General features: G+C 42.2%; 1 protein-coding gene and 1 long non-coding RNA gene across 3 annotated transcripts in view; both read left to right on the top strand.

Annotated features, from left to right (window-relative positions):
• The window catches only part of LOC128472584 (uncharacterized), a 52,572-nt gene extending 33,826 nt beyond the window's left edge, over positions 1 to 18,746 (top strand). Inside the window, exon 2 of the long non-coding RNA XR_008346181.1 lies at positions 18,703 to 18,746. This is a non-coding gene — a long non-coding RNA (uncharacterized LOC128472584). The remainder of the gene's footprint in view (positions 1 to 18,702) is intronic.
• On the top strand, positions 4,075 to 7,119 carry HMGN2 (high mobility group nucleosomal binding domain 2). Of its 2 annotated transcripts, none has more exons than XM_053454495.1 (6): positions 4,075 to 4,233; positions 5,288 to 5,332; positions 5,424 to 5,453; positions 5,549 to 5,599; positions 6,341 to 6,436; positions 6,516 to 7,119. In XM_053454495.1, exons 1-6 carry the CDS (start codon positions 4,219 to 4,221, stop codon positions 6,549 to 6,551), a joined length of 273 nt encoding a protein of 90 aa, XP_053310470.1. In that variant the 5' UTR covers positions 4,075 to 4,218; the 3' UTR covers positions 6,552 to 7,119. The 2 variants fall into 2 exon arrangements, with proteins under 2 accessions (XP_053310470.1, XP_053310469.1); XM_053454494.1 differs by having other exon boundaries at positions 4,077 to 4,233; positions 5,546 to 5,599.
• Positions 18,747 to 20,107: the final 1,361 nt, after the last annotated feature.

Here is a 20,107-nt window from a genome sequence, read left to right as displayed (position 1 = left end):
CACAGAAGTTAAGCTCACAGGTCTATAATTTCCGGGGCACAGAGTTTGAACCTTTTTTGAATATAGGAACCACATCTGCCTTCCTCCAATCCTCTGGTACAATTCCTGAAAGAAAAGAATCCCGAAAGATTAGAAACAGAGGTTCACTTATTTCCTAACTCAGCTCCTTAAGTACCCGTGGGTGAATAACGCCAGGCCCCCGGAGCTTTGTTGACATTAACTTTATTTCGTTGCTGCAGCACCTGGTCCTGAGCCATCCAATCACAGTCTGACTGCAATTTTCAGTAGTCCTATGTATATCCATTGACACAGGTTCCTCCTTAATATATACTGAGGAAAAATAGTTATTTAAAGTTTCTGCTTTTTCCTAGTCCTCCTTAACCAACACTCCCATCTCTGCTTTTAATGAACCTGCGTTTTCCTACATAAAGTCACACATGCTAACTAACACACTCCATCTCACATGTAGATACATCTACATCCATGCTGACACACACACACACTTATACATCCACATCCATCCTCATATACATACATACAAACATACCCCTTGTATACTCTCCTGCCCTTATCTCCTTACCTCTCCTACAGATTTTGCAGATTGTGCAAGAAACTCCGGTTTCACGTGAAATAACGTGACCCCACTGCGTGCCTGTCTCTCTCCTTTTCTCAAATATTGAAGCCTTACGGAAAAACTTTCACTAGTAAATAGACCCTATTGACATTCTGGAGAGAGTTCAGACAAGGGGTACTAAAATAGTGAATGGTTTGTGGTATATATATAAAAATATAAGGAAAGACAAACAGATCTCAATATGTAATGGCTGAATGAAAAGGAGAGGGGGGTTGTGATAGAAACACTGCAATACTTAAATGAAATACATTTAAAAAAAATACAGGAAGTCAAGTTTTTTTCAAATGAGGAGCAACGTTAGACCAAAAGGCCATAATCTAAAACTAGAGGGTCTAAAAGGGGGTAGATTGCACCAGTCTGCCAGGAGATGTGGTAAAGGTTAACACAGTTAGGACATTTAAACATGCATGGGATAGGCATATTGCTATTGGAAATATAGGCTGACAGTAAGGACCCCACACACACATACTGCAGAAAGACCCTGGCACTTGTGAGACCTACAGTGGATATAAAAAAAGTCTACACACCCCTGTCGAAATGTCAGGTTCTTGTGATGTTAAAGAATGAGACAAAGATAAATCATGTCAGAAATGTTTCCACCTTTAATGTGACCTATAACGTGAACAATTCAATTGCAAAACAAACTGAAATCTTTGAGGGGGGGACAAAACTCACAATAACCTGGTTGCATAAGTGTGCGCACCCTCTTATAACTGGGGTCGTGGCTGTGTTCAGAATTAGCCAATCACATTCAAACTCATGTTAAATAGAAGAAGACATTACACACCTGCCATCAAGTTACTCTGATTAATCACAAATAAAGTTCAGCTGTTCTAGTAGAATTTACCCGACATTGGCTTAGTTGCATCTCAGAGCAAAAGCCATGCTTCCAAAGCATCAGAGGGATCTCGCTGTTGAAAAACATCAGTCAAGAGAAGGGTACAAAAGAATTTCCAAAGAATTAGATATACTATGGAACACAGTGAAGACAGTCATCATCAAGTGGAGATTGTAAGCTTGCGAGCAAGGCTCTCTCCACCTAATGTATTGGTTTGTCTTAGTCTATCAATTCAGCGCTGCGTAAACTGTTGGCGCTATATAAATAAAAGATAATAAATAGGCACAACAGAGACATTACCAAGAACTGGACGTCCCTCCAAAATTGATGAAAAGACGAGAAGAAAACTGGTCAGGGAGGCTTACGAGAGGCCTACTCCGACATTAAAGGAACTGCAGAAATATCCGGCAAGTGCTACACGTGACAACATGGGCTAATGTGGCAAGTAGAAAGCCTTTTCTTACAAAGAAAAACATTCCAAGCCTGGCTGAAGTTTGCAAAAACAAACATCAAGTCCCCCAAAAGCATGTGGGAAAATGTGTTATGGTCTGATGAAACCAAGGTTGAACTTTTTGGCCATAATTCCAAAAGGTATGTTTGGTGCAAAAACAAAACTGCACATCACCCAAAGAACGCCATGCCTACAGTGAAGCATGATGTTGGCATCATCATGCTTTCAAGCTGCTTTTCTTCAGTCAGGGTGGAGGGAATTATGAACAGTTCCAAATACCAGGTAATTTTGGCACAAAACCTTCAGCTGTCCATTAGGAATCTGAAGATGAAGTACACCTTTCAGCATGACAACGACCCAAAGGACACATCCAAATCCACAAAACCATGGCTTCACCAGCAGAAGAGTAACGTTTTGGAATGGCCCAGCCAGAGTCCAGACCTGAATCCAATTGAAGGGTGTGCATACTTATGCAACCAGGTTATTGTGAGTTTTGTCTGCCCCCTCCTCAAAGATTTCAGTTTGTTTTGCTATTTAATTGATCACGTTATAGGTCACATTAAAGGTGGAAAAAGATCTGACATGAATTATCTTTGTCTCATTCTTTAACATCACAAGAACCTGGCGTTTTAACAGGGATGTGTGGACTTGTTGTATCCACTGTATGTTCACGCACCATCTTTTTGATTAATAGCTGGTGCTCTCTCAGTCTCCCAACACCAAGACCAACCATCAGACCAATTTCATGATCACGATCCATGCTAAAGCATTCTTGACAAAAACCTTGACAAAACCTTCACTGCACTGATGCTCAGTTTGCATGCCCTCACGGCTGTATCTCACTGCAGAATTAACAGAGGGGTGCCCTAGTTCCAAAACACTACAACACTGGAATGTACCCAATTTACCACAAGTCTGCAGTCTGAAAGGGGAACTCCCACCAGTTTTTGTACATGGCATATTTGTATTGTCAGGAGGGAACTTAGCAATGTAATTTTTTTAGTTCTTATTTTTGTAGTGTGATTTACAAGCAGTAAACAGAGTTCACTACAGCACGTCACACATTTGGTGCTGTGCTCCAATGTCCAAGTGGCTTACAAATGGTAAGTAGTAGCTTCACAAATAAAGTATCATGTATAGGTGAGTACCCACACAAAACAGAAGTAAACGCTAAAATTACATATGCACATAAATATCAATTACATCTATAAGGCAAAAAAAAACAAATAATAATAAAGGATGGACGTAAGGTGGGAGTTCCTCTTTAAAAAAAAAAATCTGTCTGCCTTATACCCACACCACCCTTTTTTAGTGAACTGTCAGAACCAGCAGTGCAGGAGTTTCTTTTAAGCATACAGGTGCGTGTACTAAAGCAGGATTCATCAGCTGGCATTTTCACCAGAAAATCTGCGTTGTTCCAACGGTCCTATAACCCAAAGGGATACATTTTAGATTGTTAACCCGGTTATATTCCCATTTCGTCGTTTTTTGGACTAAAGCGGATTCTCAACTAGATCGTCTACTGCAGTATAGACGTTCTCCTGCTCCGTGTTACACTGTTGCTGTTGCTCCCATCCATAAACATATGAACGTATAATTTATGAAAGATGTGTTTATTAAGGAACCTCGCTAATATTCAATGCTGCTACTTTGTGCACCTCTCCCGGTAAGGCTGTTATCTGTGCACACTATCACATGTCTGCAAGATAGTTTGGGCACCGTCAAATAACTTTTCAAAGCTCTACAGTAATGAACTATATAGCTCGGCGTTTTAGGGATGTTTTCATTCAATACAAATGTTTAGGTGTATGTAAAACTATCATCGAGCGTGCTTTTTTTTTCTTTTTTCATTTTAGGTCTAGCCATCTTGCAGTTTTCGGTGGATTTGCAGCTATCCCTAACTCACTCAGATATCCGTATCCGCTTAAAAGCTTTAAAACGCGTTGTTTTACACATAGCGTCTATTCAAAAAAAGACGGTAAAGCTCAAAGAGGGGGGGGTTTCCGCCATGTAGCCCCTGCGCGCCCTTTTCCCTTCGTTATCTGGAGCGCGCTTCACTCCCCTCCAGCCCGCGCGCCCCCGCTCTCCTCCTCCTTCCCGCCCAGTACGAGCTAGTCACGTGCGAGAACCTGGCCAACCAGTACGAGCGAAGAGCGGGATCCGGATCTGACCGGTCGGGTTCTGGACCGGGTATAAAGGTGCGAGAGGAGCCGGGACCCACTTCATTCGCTTGAGAGAGAGACGCTGTGGTGTGCGTTAGTCTATTTTCCGTCCGGACTTTTAAAATCGCCAGTCATGCCCAAGCGAAAGGTATGGAAGCACTCTAATATTGTTATTGGGACTGGTACAAAGAGGTACACACGAATAGAAAAAGAGCGTAAAGGGACGGGGGAAAAAAAATTACCTGCCACCATGATGGCGGAGCTCAGGAAAAAAAAGGAAGGGGAGGGGGCATGTTCGACGGCGTCTTGGTAATCGCTATCGTTTACACAAGCGGCTCAGTGGACCGCCGCTATGCTGATTCGTGGGTGGAAAGAGTATTAATACACAGCTGCCTTTATAAAGCGGGCTGTTTAAACTGCAAAGCGCGGGAAAGTCGAGGAAGGGGGCGGGGTCTCCGCCAGAAGAAGGGCGCGAACCCGCGCAGTGGGTGTTACTGCTGCTAATAAGCGACACCTCGGCAGATGAGCGGTAGTACGCCCACATGGGAGGCGGGTCTTCGGTGACATTAACTCCTTCTTTGCCGTTGTCGTACAATTGTAAAATATCTTAGAATCCAGGGGATGGCAGGCAAAATATGAAATATGCAAAGAAATGTAGTTAATGTAAATTTGAGTTTTGCTTGTTTCGAAAACCGTTCGTGCCATATTAAAACCTACATAACTGTATGGTCCTTGTACTCACGTGACCTCACATTCTATAAAGTATAGTAAGCCTCCCTGTGAAGGTCAAAGTCAACACAGTAGGCCAGTTGTAAAAAAGTGCATTATTATTCAGGTGTGTGGTATAGGCAGCGTAGAATGTAAGGGTCTTCACTCCTTGCAACTGCTATGTCTGGCCGACTATGTAGAAGTTGCATAACACAGAACTACACTAATTAGGAGCCCCATAGGCGAATGTGAACTAGCTTGATAATTTTTATGGGTCAAGAAAAAAAAACCTATATCGATTTAATATAAGATGGCACATAAAGTAAAAGGAATCTAGAAGCCATGACTGCCTGGTACCCAGGATTTGTTGTCTTATTGTCAATGACCTAAATATGTGCTTGAGGTAGTATGCACCTTAGCTGGCCGTATAATACTCCACGGAGAAACTGGCTGGGTTTGTACTTGTTAGCCATAAACAGTGTGTTGTCTTTTAGGCTGAAGGAGACTCCAAGGTGGAGAAGACAAAGGTGAAAGATGAGGTGAGTTTGGAGGGTCCTGTATGATTTGCATTAGAGGAGTGGGCTCTCCTGTGGTGTGTGTGTACACTAACAACTTTGTTTTATTTCTCAGCCACAAAGAAGGTCTGCACGGTTATCTGCTGTAAGTATTTTTTACCTGATCACTGTATATAATGTATATAGATATTGATCAATCGGTTGCATTTTTTGTCTTGTGATAAATTTTTCTGTTAGCAGAAACCAGCCCCTCCCAAACCGGAAGCCAAACCCAAGAAAGCTGCCCCAAAGGTTAGTAGCAAGTGGTTTGGCTCTAGCACTAAAGTTACTTTGCAATGAATTGCATTGATATGCTTTAAAGTGTTTTGCACTTTAAAATCTGCCTTTTGTGAAACTACAATTTTTACATTGCCAGCAACTTTTAAAGAAAGTAGCTTGTGTTTTAGAAGTTACAAACTACTTTTGCAGGACTGGCCGTTGCTGATGTTCCCTAGCTAAGCCTGCAGTGATTGACTCAGGTTTCACCAAGACCAACAGTGGAGACCTCAACTAGATGGCTTTTATCGATAGGGAGCTGAGACAATTATTCATCACTCAGGAACACCACATACTAACTTGGCCTGCACCTGGTCTTGGCCGTTTGACTGAGACAAGTTGCCTGACAAATACGATATACTTTATTTTCTGAAGCTTGGTGGCTATGCTTTCTCTGAAAAATTCAAAAGGAAATTAAAACTAAACTAGTGTTAAATCAGAAAAGCAAGTAATTTTAAGAACCTAATTGGGTTATTCATAAAAGGAAGCATTAACAGGAGCATTGTGTTTGAGATCCTTAACATCACTAAACATAAAAGACCAACCCCAGCAAGCTTTTACAGCATGGAGAAATTTAAGGGCCACATATGAAGTTAAATCTGCAAGAGCTTAACAATGGGACACTTGACGTAAAACCATATTGCTTGATGTAAATCCATTGCATAGAACCCACAGCCCCCTATAAAAAAAAAACCTATTGCCTCTTGCATTTTGTAGAAGGCTGAGAAGGCACCCAAAGGCAAGAAAGGAAAGGCAGAGTCTGGCAAAGACAGCAGCAATGCTGCTGAAAACGGAGACTCTAAATCTGATCAGGTGTGTATAAATCTCTTGCCTTCTACAAGGCTTCACAGCCGTTTACCGGACATAACGTATATATTTATTGTCTTTACAGGCACAGAAGGCAGAGGGTGCTGGGGATGCCAAGTGAGCAGTGTGACTTTTTGATAACTGTGTATCTCTGGTGACTGTACAGTTTGAAATACTATTTTTTATCAAGTTTTATAACGATGCAGAATTTTGTTTTACTTATTATTTTTAAGCTGTGTTGGCACATGATGCTTGGGGGGGCGGGGGGCAGTGGTCTAATCATCACCTTGGGTAATAGCTGCTTCAAGTCTCCCTTCTCCAGTTGGTGTTTGCTCCATGAAACCGGCACCAGATTAGTTTTCCCTGTCCTTATGGCAGGCAGCTATTTGAGCCCTTATATAAACAATCCCGGGGCAGGAAAACAAAGGGTAGGGTGGTTATGTATTATTTTTAACGACTCGGCTGATACAGGGGCTAAGCCGAGTACTTCCTTGACAAAATGCTCTGAATGTGAAGCTCCAACTCTCCTTATCACTTTTATCAGTTCCTAGTGATTTGCAGTCTGAAAGTATAGGGAGTTTGAAGTTGTTTTTAACATGTTGTAGCTTGTGTCCTGCCTGATTTGCAATGACTGTATTTGGGGGAAAAACAATCTTAAATAAATTTGGAATCTGTATGGCTCCATCCAATCTATTATATTCAGTAACTTTTGCCATAATCTCTACAACAGTACAACACATGCTCACAAGTTACTTGTTCTCTTGGAATACATGGTACGTATTTTTATGTAAAGTTTCCTACACACATGCCTCCCAACGTTATCTGTAGTTCACTGTTGTCTGTCTATGCCAGGGGTCTCAAACAGGTATTGTATACACTACTGGGAGTTCTGCACCGCATTCAAGCAACTGGCATATCCAATTTCTAAACCCCTTTTTGTGTAGGAGTTGTTTGGCCAATTTACCTTAAGATGTTCTTTCAAAACCTATACATGTGCTTTCAAACTTATATCATTAATCCTGAATGTAGGATTTGGTTTTTTTCTTCCAATGAATGTTCATTTTAGCTTCCTTTTAATTAAAAGGAAGTCTCAGGTACGTATATACTTCCCACTGCAGTGAATATTGTTTAAGGTGGGTTCTTGTATTAAGGCAGGGGCGTAAGGCAGGACAGATGTAGTCCTGCAGCAGCTGGAGGGCCGCAGGTTGGATGCCTCCGTATTAAGGCATCTGTGTTTCTCAGTCCTCTCGACAGAAGGGAGAGAGAGCCTACCCCTGTGTTTATGGCACAGAATGGGTTTAATTACTGGAATTGGGTTTAGTAATGTGGACAAGAAGTTTGTAACCAATAACATAAGGGTTACAATTTTTCCAAAATATGCATAACCAAGGAAGCTCCATTCAGTTTTGTCAACAGAGAGGGTAAGCGGTTGTGGAAATTGAAAGGAGGGATGACCAAAAGGCTTCTTTAAATGTATAAAGGTTGATTCCCGATTCAAGCAGCTGCACAGAGATGTGTGCAAAAAGATAGGCCTGGCATTACAAAATCACGCTATATACAGATTGACAAAAGACCCTTTTATTACAAAAGGTAACAATTCCAACCTACATCATTTTAGTATGTATAACATGGGTGGGTTTAACAAAAGTACGTATTCGTTCTTTGTGCCCACGTTGACCCAAGCCTACTCTTGTCCGCTTCCTTTAAAACCGGTTAAACTTGCTCAGTAAACTTCATGTACCATACTCTCCCATATCCCAATATTCCACAATGGTATATGTTTGTTTTATACAGCGCCATCATATAACGTATTTGCTCAATTATAAGACGGGGTTGTCTTATAATCAGGCCTCAAATAGGTCAGACTATGAGACTAAGATCCAGATCCCCTGCAGCGCTGCAGGGGACCTGGATTCACACACACACACACACAACTTACCGGTGCTTCTGACTCCCGGTGTGTAGCCGGGGCCGCATTTAGACATCTACGCCATTCGCGTAGATAACTTCCGCTGCAGACGGAAGGGGGTGCGGTTAGCAGCGGGGGTTGTCTGCATCCATTGCGCAGACCTTCCCCGGCTGTCAGAGTTCCCCGCGCAAGCCTACAATCTAGAAGTTAGGGTGTATTACAGAATAGGTAAAAGTGCTGCTGTTAAGGATGGACCAGCTACGGTACTGTAAGTACCGTATTTGCTCGATTATAAGACGACCCCCCCAAAATTTGAATATTAACTTAGGAAAAAAAGAAAAAGCCTGAATATAAGACGACCCCAAAGGAAAAAAGTTTTACCAGTAAATGTTAATTCGTGTAAACTATTTTTTTTAATAAAAGCTATGATTGAGAAAAAGATTTTTTTTGTTTTTATTTCTTGTATTTTCCAACCTGTCCCCCAGTTACGCACATCTGCCCCCAGGCTTGCCACTCCAATATGGCACTGTGGCCCATGATGTGCCTTTTAACCCTCTATATGCCACTGTGCCCCATGGTATGCCTTTTGACCCCCCTATGTGCCACTCTGCCTCCAGAAATGCCTTATACCCCTATATCCCATTCTGGCATTTAGGGGGTTAAAAGGCATATTATGGGGCAGAGTGGCATATAGGGAGGTATAAGGCATTTCAGGAGGCAGAATGCTCTATTAAATGCCCCCTTAACGCCACTCCAGAAATGCCCTATGCCCCCATTTAACACACACACACACACCCTATACCCCCATTTAACACACACACACACTCTCTCTCCCCCCTCTCTCTCATCCCCCTTCCCCCTCTCTCACCGGTGCTTCCAGCTGGGGCAGCGGGTTGACGTCGCCTTCCACTGCAGCCGGAAGGAAGTGGAGTTGGCAGCGGGGGTTTGTATGCGTCCGTCGCGTATACTTTCCCTGGCTGTCAGAGATCAGAGTTCCCCGCACCGCGGGGAACTCTGATCTCTGACAGTCGGGGAAGGTCTATGCGACGGACGCAGACAACCCCCGCTGCTAGCCACACCTCCTTCCGGCCGCAGCGGACGTTGTCTACGCGGATCGCGTAGACGTCAACCCGCTGCCCCGGCAACACAGCAGGAAGCACCGGTAAGTGTGTGTATGATGGGGGGGGTGAGACAGAAGGATCCAGGTCCCCTGCAGCGGTGCGGGGGATCTGGATCTTAGTCTCCTAATCAGACCTCCATTTGAGGTCTGATTAGAAGACGACCCCGATTAGAAGACGAGGGGTATTTTTCAGAGCATTTGCTCTGAAAAAAACCTCGTCTTATAATCGAGCAAATACGGTATATGTTAGACTTGTAGGTTTGTCGTACTGTCTTTAGAAAAGGTTTGCGTGTGTTCCACATGATTTATATTGTAGATCTATGGCTTAATGCCCATTTTTATCTGAAAATCGTGTAGTAATCTAACCTAGAATTTGACAGCAAATAAGAACCGTTGGGCTCATCTAGTCTGCTTATTTCTTTGTTAACAAGAAGCTACAGTTAGTTATCCTTTATAGATCAGGGAGTAGGGATAGGGGGGCTACTTATCCCATGTGTGTTTAAATGCCCTTGCCCGGTTAGTAGACCATCACTTCTGCTCGGAGCCTGTTTCACTCATCTTCCAGCCTTGCAGTAACAAAGCCTCTGACCATCTAGCAAATCTCTCCTCTGCCTTCTTCCAAGCAATACGTATTAAGCTTACCGGCTAATTTAAATCCTACAAATCCTTCACGGTTTTTTTTGGGAGCCCTCGTGAACTCTCAAATGTTAATGTCCTTTTGGAGATGAGGTTTTTAGAACTGTACACAAAATTGTAGATGATGCAGAGATCTGTACGGTGGTGAACCACCTCTATCTTCTGCTAATGCCTCTAGCTGTATGACCCAGTACCCAATTTGCTTTTTGTGCTGCTTTATTGCATTGTTTGCTTGTAATTAAGTCCTCAAAAATAATGACTACCAAGTCATTCTCTTCTGTCATTGACAGAACAGCAGCCCCACTCCTACATGCTGCCTTGGGATTTTTACGATCTGGGTGTGTTATTTTAAATTTATCAACATTAAATTGCAAAGTGCCACACTAGTTGACCATTCTAATCAACTTAAATCACTGTTTGTAATTTTGTTAATAAAAGTACATTACTAAGGATGGGTCCCAATACAGATCTGTAAAGTACCCACTAGTAACAAAACCTCCCTCTAATTACCGTATTTGCTCGATTAGAAGACGACCCCCCAAATCTGAATATTAATTTAGGAAAAAAAGAAAAAGCCTGAATATAAGACGACCCTATAGGAAAAAAGTTTTACCAGTAAATGTTAATTCATCTAAACTATTTTTTTAAAATAAAAGCTATGATTGAGAAAAATATTTTGGTTTTATTTCCTTCTATTTTCCAACCTGCCCCCCCGTTATGCACATCTGCCACAGAAATGCCTTATACCCCCTATATGCCACTGTGCCCCATGATATGCCTTTTAACCCTCTAAATGCCACTGTGCCCCATGATATGCCTTTTAACCCTATATGCCACTGTGCCCCATGATATGCCTTTTGACCCCCTATGTGCCACTCTGCCTCCAGAAATGCCTTATACCCTTATATACCACTGGCATTTAGAGGGTTAAAAGGCATATTATGGGGAACAGTGGCATATAGGGAGGTTTAAGGCATTCAGGAGGCAGAGTGGCGTATAGAGGGTTAAAAAGGCATTTCTGGAGGCAGAGTGGCATTAAGGGGGTTAAAAGGCATTTCACAGAGCACTCTGCCTCCAGAAATGCCTTATGCCCCCCATTTAACCCCCCCCCCCCCCCGGTGCGGGGATCTCTGACAGCTGGGGAAGGTCTGCGCGATGGCCGCAGCCAACCCCCGCTGCTAGCCACACCTCCTTCCTGCTGCAGCGGAAGTTGTCTACGCGAATCGCGTAGACATTTACACGCTGCCCCAGCTACACACCGGGGACTCAGAAGTACCGGTAAGTGGGGCGGGGTAGACAGGAGGATCCAGGTCCCCTGCAGCTGCGGGGGATCTGGATCTTAGTCGTCTCGTAGTCAGACCTATTTGAGGTCTGATTATAAGACGAGGGGTATTTTTCAGAGCATTTGCTCTGACAAAAACCTCTTCTTATAATCGAGCAAATACGGTACACTAATAATAAACTTCTGTCACTTCACCATTGCCTTATCCATTCAGCTATCTTAACATTCAAACCCTGCAATGTATTTGTCTTCTAAGAAGGACCGTGTCAGATTCCTTACTGAATTCTACATTCACTGGCCACTTTAATAGGTACACCTTGCTAGAACCGGGTTGGACCTCCTTTTGCCTTCATTCTTCATGGCATACTTTCTACAAGGTGCTGAAAACATTTTTCAGAGATTTTGGTCCATATGGACACGATGGCATCACACAGTTTTGTCGGCTGCACATCTATGATGCGTATCTCATGTTCTACCACGTCCCAAAGGTGCTCTATTGGATTGAGAGCTGGTGACTGTGGAGGCCATTGGAGTACAGTGAACTCATTCTCATGTCAAACCGGTTTGAGATGATGTGAGCTTTGTGACATGGTGCATTATCCTGCTGGAAGTACCCATCGGAAGACGGGTACACTGTGGTCATAAAGGGATGGACATGGTCAGCAACAATACTCAGCTAGGCTGCTCAATTGGTGCTAAGGGTCCCAAACTGTGCCAAGAAAATGCTCCCCACACCACCATCAGGAACCTGAACCGTTGATACGAGGCAGGGTGAATCCATGCTTTCATGTTGTTTACGCCAAAGTCTGACCCTGCCATCTGAGTGTCGCAGCTGGAATCTAGACTCATCAGACCAGGCAATGTCCTTCCAGTCTTTCATTGTCCAATTTAAGGTGAGCCTGTGTGAGTTGTAGCGTCAGTTTCCTGTTCTCAGCTGACATGAGTGGCATCCACCGTGGTCTTCTGCTGTTGTAGCCCAACTGCTTTAAGGTTTTATATGTTGTGTGTTCAGAGATGATTTTCTGCATACCTTAGTTGTAACTTTTGCCTCGCTATTGAGGCATTTTAACAAGACTGTTTAAGCTCTTTTAAATCAGTCATCCGTCGCCATACAATAAATGGAGAACATTGATGTCTGGGGAGGGGCTCTTGTTGCCGATCTCTGTGTTGCTGAATGCCTCAACGTCAAGGCATTACAGCAACACTGTTTGGGTGTTACGAGCTGTAAATTCATACCTGAAGGTATAATTACTGCATGGAAAGAGTTAAAGTACTAGCATTTGAAATACCAGAATTACCAGATTTGGAAAAAATGGTTTTGAAATAGCCCTATAATTTAAAAAAAAAACATGGTATTTCTAAACTCGAGACAAATAGTTTGATGAGTAAAATACTTTACAAATAAAAGGTGCTCCCCCCCCCCTTAATTTTTCACTTTTTTGTAATAAATTAGATACAATCAAATTAATGGCATCTAAAGAATGCCCTTGTCCGGAAAAGAATATATAACTTGCGTGGGTTCAGTAAATAAGAAAGAAGAAAATGAAAGCTAAACATAAAGCATAAAAAAATAAAATCAGCTATTGTCACGAAGGGGTTAAGGACTTTATAGAGCACAAAACATGACGTCTGCATAACCTCAAGGATTTACAATAAGTGTGTGTGTGTGTGTGTGTATATATATATATATATATATATATAATTCTTAGAAATTACAAAAGATCACACCTGAAAAAAATTTAATAATCAAGGCTTATAAATATTTGACAAACATGTAAAGTGAACCATAAAGATATGAGCAAAGAATGTAAATAGGATATAAATGCTTAGTTCTGAATCAGATACCAATCATAGCAAATAGTTCATCAGCAGGGAGTCCATGAAACATATAATCCAAATAGCAAAAGATAGTCTAAACACAAGATTCCAATGGGTCACCCTTGTCCCTTGGAGCAGGCTACCACATAATCTGGCTCTGTAGCAGTATTGTTACAAAATGGGAGAAGCAAGGTAAGTACTTTTATGACGAGTAAGCCACAATGTGTCCTCCAGTCTATATGGAGTCTAAATACCGTATTTTCAGGTTTTTTTCAGAGGAAATCTGGGTCGTTTTATAATCAAACCTCAAATATGTCTGACTATGAGACTAAGATCCCTGCAGCCCTGCAGGGGACCTGGATCCTTTGGTCTTATACCCCCATTTAACCCCCCAAACTTACCGATGCACCCGACTTCCTGGTGTGTAGTCGGGGCAGCGGGTATAAGTCTACGCTATTCGCATAGACAACTTCCGCTGTAGCCTGAAGTAGGTGCCATTAGCAGTGGGAGTTGTCTGCGTCCATCTCTCAGACCTTCCCCGGTTGTCAGAGATCAGAATTCCCTGCACCGCTGCGGGGAATTCTCTTACAGCCCCCGCTGTTAAGCGCACCTCCTTCCGGCTGCAGCGGAAGTTGTCTAAGCGAATCGCGTAAACTTCTACCCGTTGCCCCGACTACACACCAGGAAGTCAGACGCTCCGGTAAGTTTGGGGGGGGTTAAATGGGGGGGCATAAAGCATTTCTGTAGGCAGAGTGCTCTATGATATGCCTTTTAACCCCATTAATGCCACTCTGCCTCCAGATATGTGTTTTAACCCCCTTTATGCCACTCTGCTTCCAGAAATGCCTTTTGACCCTCTATATGCCACTCTGCCTCCTGAAGTGCCTTATACCTCCCTTTATGCCACTCTGCCCCATAATATGCCTTTTAACCCCCCTAAATGCCAGAGTAGCATATAGGGGTATAAGGCATTTCTGGAGGCAGAGTGGCACATAGGGGGTCAAAAGGCATATCATGGGGCACAGTGGCATATAGGGGGTATAAGGCATTTCAGGGGCAGATGCATAACTGGGGGGCAGGTTGGAAAATAAAAGGAAATAAACAAAAAAAATATTTCTCAATTATAGCTTTTATAAAAAAAAGAAAATAGTTACATGAATTAACATTTACTGGTAAAACTTTTTCCTATAGGGTTGTCATTCAGGCTTTTTTTCCCAAATTAATATTCAGATTTTGGGGGGTCGTCTTATAATCAGGGTCGTCAAATATGGTATATGTCCACTCAAGCCACCCTACACCTTCAACAGTGAAACATGGATGTCTGGGTGAAATGCATAACCAAGTTAAATCACTTGGAGCAGAATGGCAATGGGATATTCCAAAAAAAGCCTGTGTAACCTGAAACTAGGTCTATCATTGGGGTTAAAAACCTGATTCCATTTGTGAACATACCCAACCAGCAAACATTAGAACTAGCAGAATTTAAAGAAAGCTTTCCACACATACCCATCCCTTGGCTTGCTTTCCTACAAACAAACTTTTCATCAAACAACAAATCCAAAACCTTACACAAGTGTACTGGGACAAGATCTTTGGCTTTGGAGACAATTCATACAATTTCCTTAACACTAGCAAAATATAGAATAGCGAGATGATCTCTAAAACATGACATGCATCTCATTGGATGAATCTTTTGGTTGTAACACTTCCCACACTTAGTGGAGACTTAATAAAAAGTGCTGAATATTGCCAGCCATCACTACTAAAGTGCAACTGAGAATCATGCATTGTTATTACTTATGCCCACATTGGCAATTCAAGATTTGTGTTTTTCCAACCGATGCATGTGCAAAATGCCCTGCCTCAGGAATGAATTTGTATCAAAGCTTCTGGGAATGCCTACCCATCCAGGTTTTTTTGGTCACAAATCAAAAATTACATGAGAAGACTAGGACATAATTTTAATCTTAATAACCCGAATGTTATTCTGAATCAAAAAAGCTCTGAATTTTGTCCAAGCCGAACGGCCAGTAAACTAAATTCTTGCCTGAAAACGAATGCAGCAAAAATTGAAAGAAAAAAAAAAACATTTTCTGAATCGATTTTGCTCGCCGGGCACATGTCTATTTTATAGCATATTATAATCCAACAAATGGACATTAAAAATGAGGGATACAAAATAATCCCACCTAAGGTCTTGTTTAGTGCTAGCACGTTCACTCCACCTCTTACTGGTCTTTCTCATCCAACTTCCACATTCAGAGGACCTGATAACTGTAACCCCACTACTCACTTCTCATGTGCCCTCTTGAATGTGAGAAACCCACTGGTGTTTATGACTTTTTTATATTCTAACCACCTCATTTTCCTGCTTTTGTCCTCTGACAAAACCTTTCCTGCTGCTCTTCCTCACATGGACCTACACTTTAGCAACACTTCCTTCATCTGGAGACCCGTCAGTGCTTGCCACTACTTCCCCCTATATCTTTAGCTCCAGACCTATGTGCAGATGCTATGGTGAAATGAAAGGCTTGAAAATTAAAAGTGCTGGATACTGGCCTTAATCTTACTCCTACTTAAAGCATGGATATGGTATCATGTGGCGTATTTGGGAAAAATCTCTTCCCCAGGTCTTTCCTGAAACCGTGATGTCCGACAGAAGGGGTAAAATAGTTTCCTCTCTCACCAGTGGTCTTCTCTGGGGCATCTAAAGTTTATCGCCAGTAGTCTTTTCTCTAAAATGGGCTACCATTTCGAACCAAAAAAAAAACAAAAAACCCTGAGATGGGTATATTCGGCAATAGAAGCAGTGTTGACTCTCCATACCCTGAGCCATAACTCTTCTATCTGTAAGCGATAAAACAAGAGGCCCTGGCAAACATACGTATACTCTCCAGCAAGACATCACACGGAAAGGCAACTGTAAGCCTGACCGCAGAAACGTTTTTTAGGATTGTCTCTCTGGAAGCTTGTATTTACAAAAATGTTAAATCAATGTAAACACTGGACTATTTAGACAATATATTTTTATCAGTTTTTGTTGCACATTGCCGTGTATGGTCCCATTCCTCCTTTATCAGAGATGCTTCATGGACTGGAAAGGATGGAGAACGCTTACATAGACCTTGAAAGAAAGGCTTCTGACTGGGAGACTCCTAATGAGACACGTTAACTGTGGCAATCAAGGTGATAAATTCCTCAGCAGGGACTAAATAGGATCCCTTTCCTGATAAGTGCACCAAAATCATCTATATTTTTTTGTTTGAGCCTTTCAGTTTTAGGTTTTGTTCCTCCCACTTAAATATGCCCTGGCCTGTGGCTGGTTGTAGGAAAGACCGAAATGGCACAAAACAACTTAATGTTTGGAGCACGTGTGTTTAGATTTACGAACACTGAATTTTGGATTTGCTCATCTTGAAAATTCTGGAGTGGATTCGGTCTCCCCCCACCAGACTCTGCCTTTTGACTTTGGTCAAACCAAACCAAAAGTATGAAGAATCAAGTTAATGGAGCAGATTTAAATGAACCCCTTAGCGACCTTTGACGGTTCAGGGCCGTCACTGAAAAACGGTCACTTAACGACCTTTGACAGTCCTGAACCTAAATTAAATAAGCTTAGAAAGTGATCAACGATCACTTTCTTCGTTTAAACGGCATTGCTGTAATGCCTCGATGTCGAGGCATTCAGTAACGCCAAGATCGGCATCAGGGGCCATATCCCCGAGGCGTCAACATCCGCCATACACTGTATGGCAGCAGATGCCCGTTTTAAAAGACTTCAATGGTGTCGCTTAAATGCCTCGATCACAAGGCATTCAGCGACACCAAACACCCACCCCAGGAAGCGTTGTGATTCTGCCACTCGCAAGATGGCGGCGCCCATTAAAAAAAAATAATAATAATGTTGAAAAGAATCCTCAGGAGAATCTCTCCAGACCCTCCTGAGAATCTGGCTCCACTTGCAGGTTGAATACAGGTACTGCATTCAACCATGCAAGTCAAAAATAAAAAAAAGTGCCAACATTTAAAAATAATTATGCAGCGATGTCATCAGAGGAACCATCCAATACCAGCAAAATGTAAAAAACAAAAAGTCCAAAAAAGAATAAAATAACTAAAATAAAAAGTTTATTATTTTGAGCAAGTGCTAAAATTAGTGCTTTATGGGAAACTGACCTTCCCAATGTTTATACTGATGCGATCTGGGATACCGTTATTCAGTCTAATCAGGGGGCAATAGCGAGCAAGTTCCAAGAGGCCTCCTACAAACCTCTGTCAGGTGGTACCGCGTTCCGCATGACCTGCACCGCTTCTTGCCACAGGTCCCTGATGTTTGCTGGAGATGTTCGGCTGGCCCTGGCACTTACCTCCACATCTGGTGGTCCTGCCCCATGGTTACACCCTTCTGGGCCTCCATTGAGCGACCCGTCTTACACACTGACACCGGCGGCTGCCCTGTTGCATTATAGTGACATACCCTTCAGTCGTTATAAACACTCGGTGATTTACCATATCCTCAGCGCTGCGAAAGCAGTCATCCCCCGCTTCTGGAGACAACAATGTGCACCGCCAATACAGGCCTGGCTTCAAAGAATGCAATTTATCTCCCATATGGAGGACTTGATTTGGACCTCAAGGGGCAAAGCCCCTCTGCACGAACGGCGTTGGTTCTGGTGGGAAGAGTTGATTTCCTCCCCGATCCTCTCTGGACTCCTACAAGAATAATCCGACCCCTATGCATTAGCTCAGGCTGTTCCTTCATTCATTGTGCCCTTTGTCCGAGTCGGATTGTGGCCCTCTGGCATATATGACTTCGCATGCACACGACACATTCTCTTTTATAAATCACTGATATCTAGGAGGGGTTGCGGCACTCTTTTTTTTTGTTATATATATTTGTGTTTGATTTTGTGGTTCTGTGATTATGTTTTCATGTGGACTCCTCCATTTCTTCTGTACACTTCATGCCAAGGTATTCTTCTAGACTGCAATAATTGTACCACCTTGTTTATATTTGTCCAACAATTGTCATGCCGCGCTTCACAGACGTACTCTGTACAGCACGTTCTCCCGCTATCATATATGTATCTGCAGTTGAAACGATGTATGATGCCTGTCATCTGTGGTCATGCCTGACTATTATTGATTGCCTACTTATTTGCTCTACGCTTGTGTTGTACTTGGAAATCTGCATGAACTGTTTTCTCAATAAACTGAGTTAAATATAAAATTAGCGCTTTATCTTCTCAAAAAAAGAGTTAAAATAAAAGCATTTCAAATACCCAAGGAGTGGCTAATTTAATAAAAAATGAATGGTTTGATGGGGTAAATTGGAGTGGCCGGGCTCAAAGATTGGTCAGGCTGCGCCTGTGCCCTAAATGGAGAAAAAAAGTGCACTTCCCAAATGTGAAATTTATAATCCCAAACAACCCGACAAACACATGCATGTGGGGTATCACTGAACTCAGGAGATATCGCTGAACACATATTGGGGTGTTGTTTGACAGGAGATGGAGGCAGAATGACCAGATTTGGAAAAAAGGTTTGGAAATCATAAAACGCTACTTGTACTTATTGCCCTATAACTTACAAAAAAAAAGCAAAAACATAAAAACATTGGGTATTTCTAAACTCAGGACAAATAGTAGAATCTATTTAGCTAGTTGTTTTACTTACCTTTTGAGGGCGAGTAAAATGTTTTTCAAATAAAAGGCATAAAAAGGTGTCTTTTTTCAAAATTTCACCAGGTTTTTTTTTATTTTTATACTAAATAAGACGATATGATGAAAATAATAGTATCTGAAGAAAGCCCGTTTGAAAAAAACAATATATAACATGTGTGGGTACACTAAATGGGTGAGGAGAAAATTACAGCTGAACACAAGCACCGCAAAAATGTTAAAACAGCCTCGGTCCCAAAGGGTACAAAAATAAAAAATAAGCCCGGTCCTTAAGGGGTTAAATATCTCCCATGTGGTTCAGTGTTCTTCTGTATTAAAGTAAAAGACAAATGCTTTAATATTAAATTAAATCACAAGCCTTTTTAGTTTTTGGGCATGGAGTGGAATTCCCAAGGAAATAGATTTGCGATAGAGACAGAGCCTTATTATGGATAAAGGTGCTTCACTTGTACACACATAATATGGGCACTCAACATTTTAGCCTCCTCCCATAATAGTCTCCTCTTGTGGGGAAGTTCACACTCCTAGCATTCAGTGGCGTTAAATGTAATGAGGCCTTGGGAGAAGAGCGAGATATATACCGTATTTGCCCGATTGTAAGACAAGGTTTTTTCCAGAGCAAATGCTCAAATAGGTCTGATTATGAGACTAAGATCCAGATCCCCCGCAATGTTGTCCCCCCCCCCCACACACACAACTTACCGGTGCTTCTGACTCCCGGTGTGTAGCCGTGGCAGCGTGTAGACGTCTATGCGATTCGCGTAGATAACTTCCGGTGCGCTATATCGACAGAAGGGGCGCATGAACATGTGGAAAAAAATAAATACAATACAATAGTGTAATAAGTTCAAAGGTAACTTGAAAAAGAGGCTCATCAGAAAAAAGCTTTTCTTCATACGGTCTGCAATGCAAATGAGAAAGCCACAAATGGTGCAGTATTGTCAAACGAATATTTAATAAGAAAAAAGCGGATCAACTCACAAATAAGTTGGCATAACGGTAATGTTATGCAAAAGCGCAACATAAGGATAAAAGTCCAACGGGTAAAGAATGTCCGTCTAGCACAAACGTGATCTCTCGATTTCAACGCGTTTCACCAAACTCCGTTCGGCTTCTTCAGGAGAAAAAAATATTAAAATACAAATGTATATAATAAAGCTGCAGTCTGTATGTCCTCATCCTTGGGTCTTTTAAAGGGTCCCCGGTAGCGTCCTCACACAGCCGCGCATTG

The sequence above is a fragment of the Spea bombifrons genome, chromosome 2 (genome assembly GCF_027358695.1).
Source record: "Spea bombifrons isolate aSpeBom1 chromosome 2, aSpeBom1.2.pri, whole genome shotgun sequence".
NCBI classification, from domain to species: domain Eukaryota; kingdom Metazoa; phylum Chordata; class Amphibia; order Anura; family Pelobatidae; genus Spea; species Spea bombifrons.
This window is presented reverse-complemented; position numbering and strand designations above follow the sequence as displayed.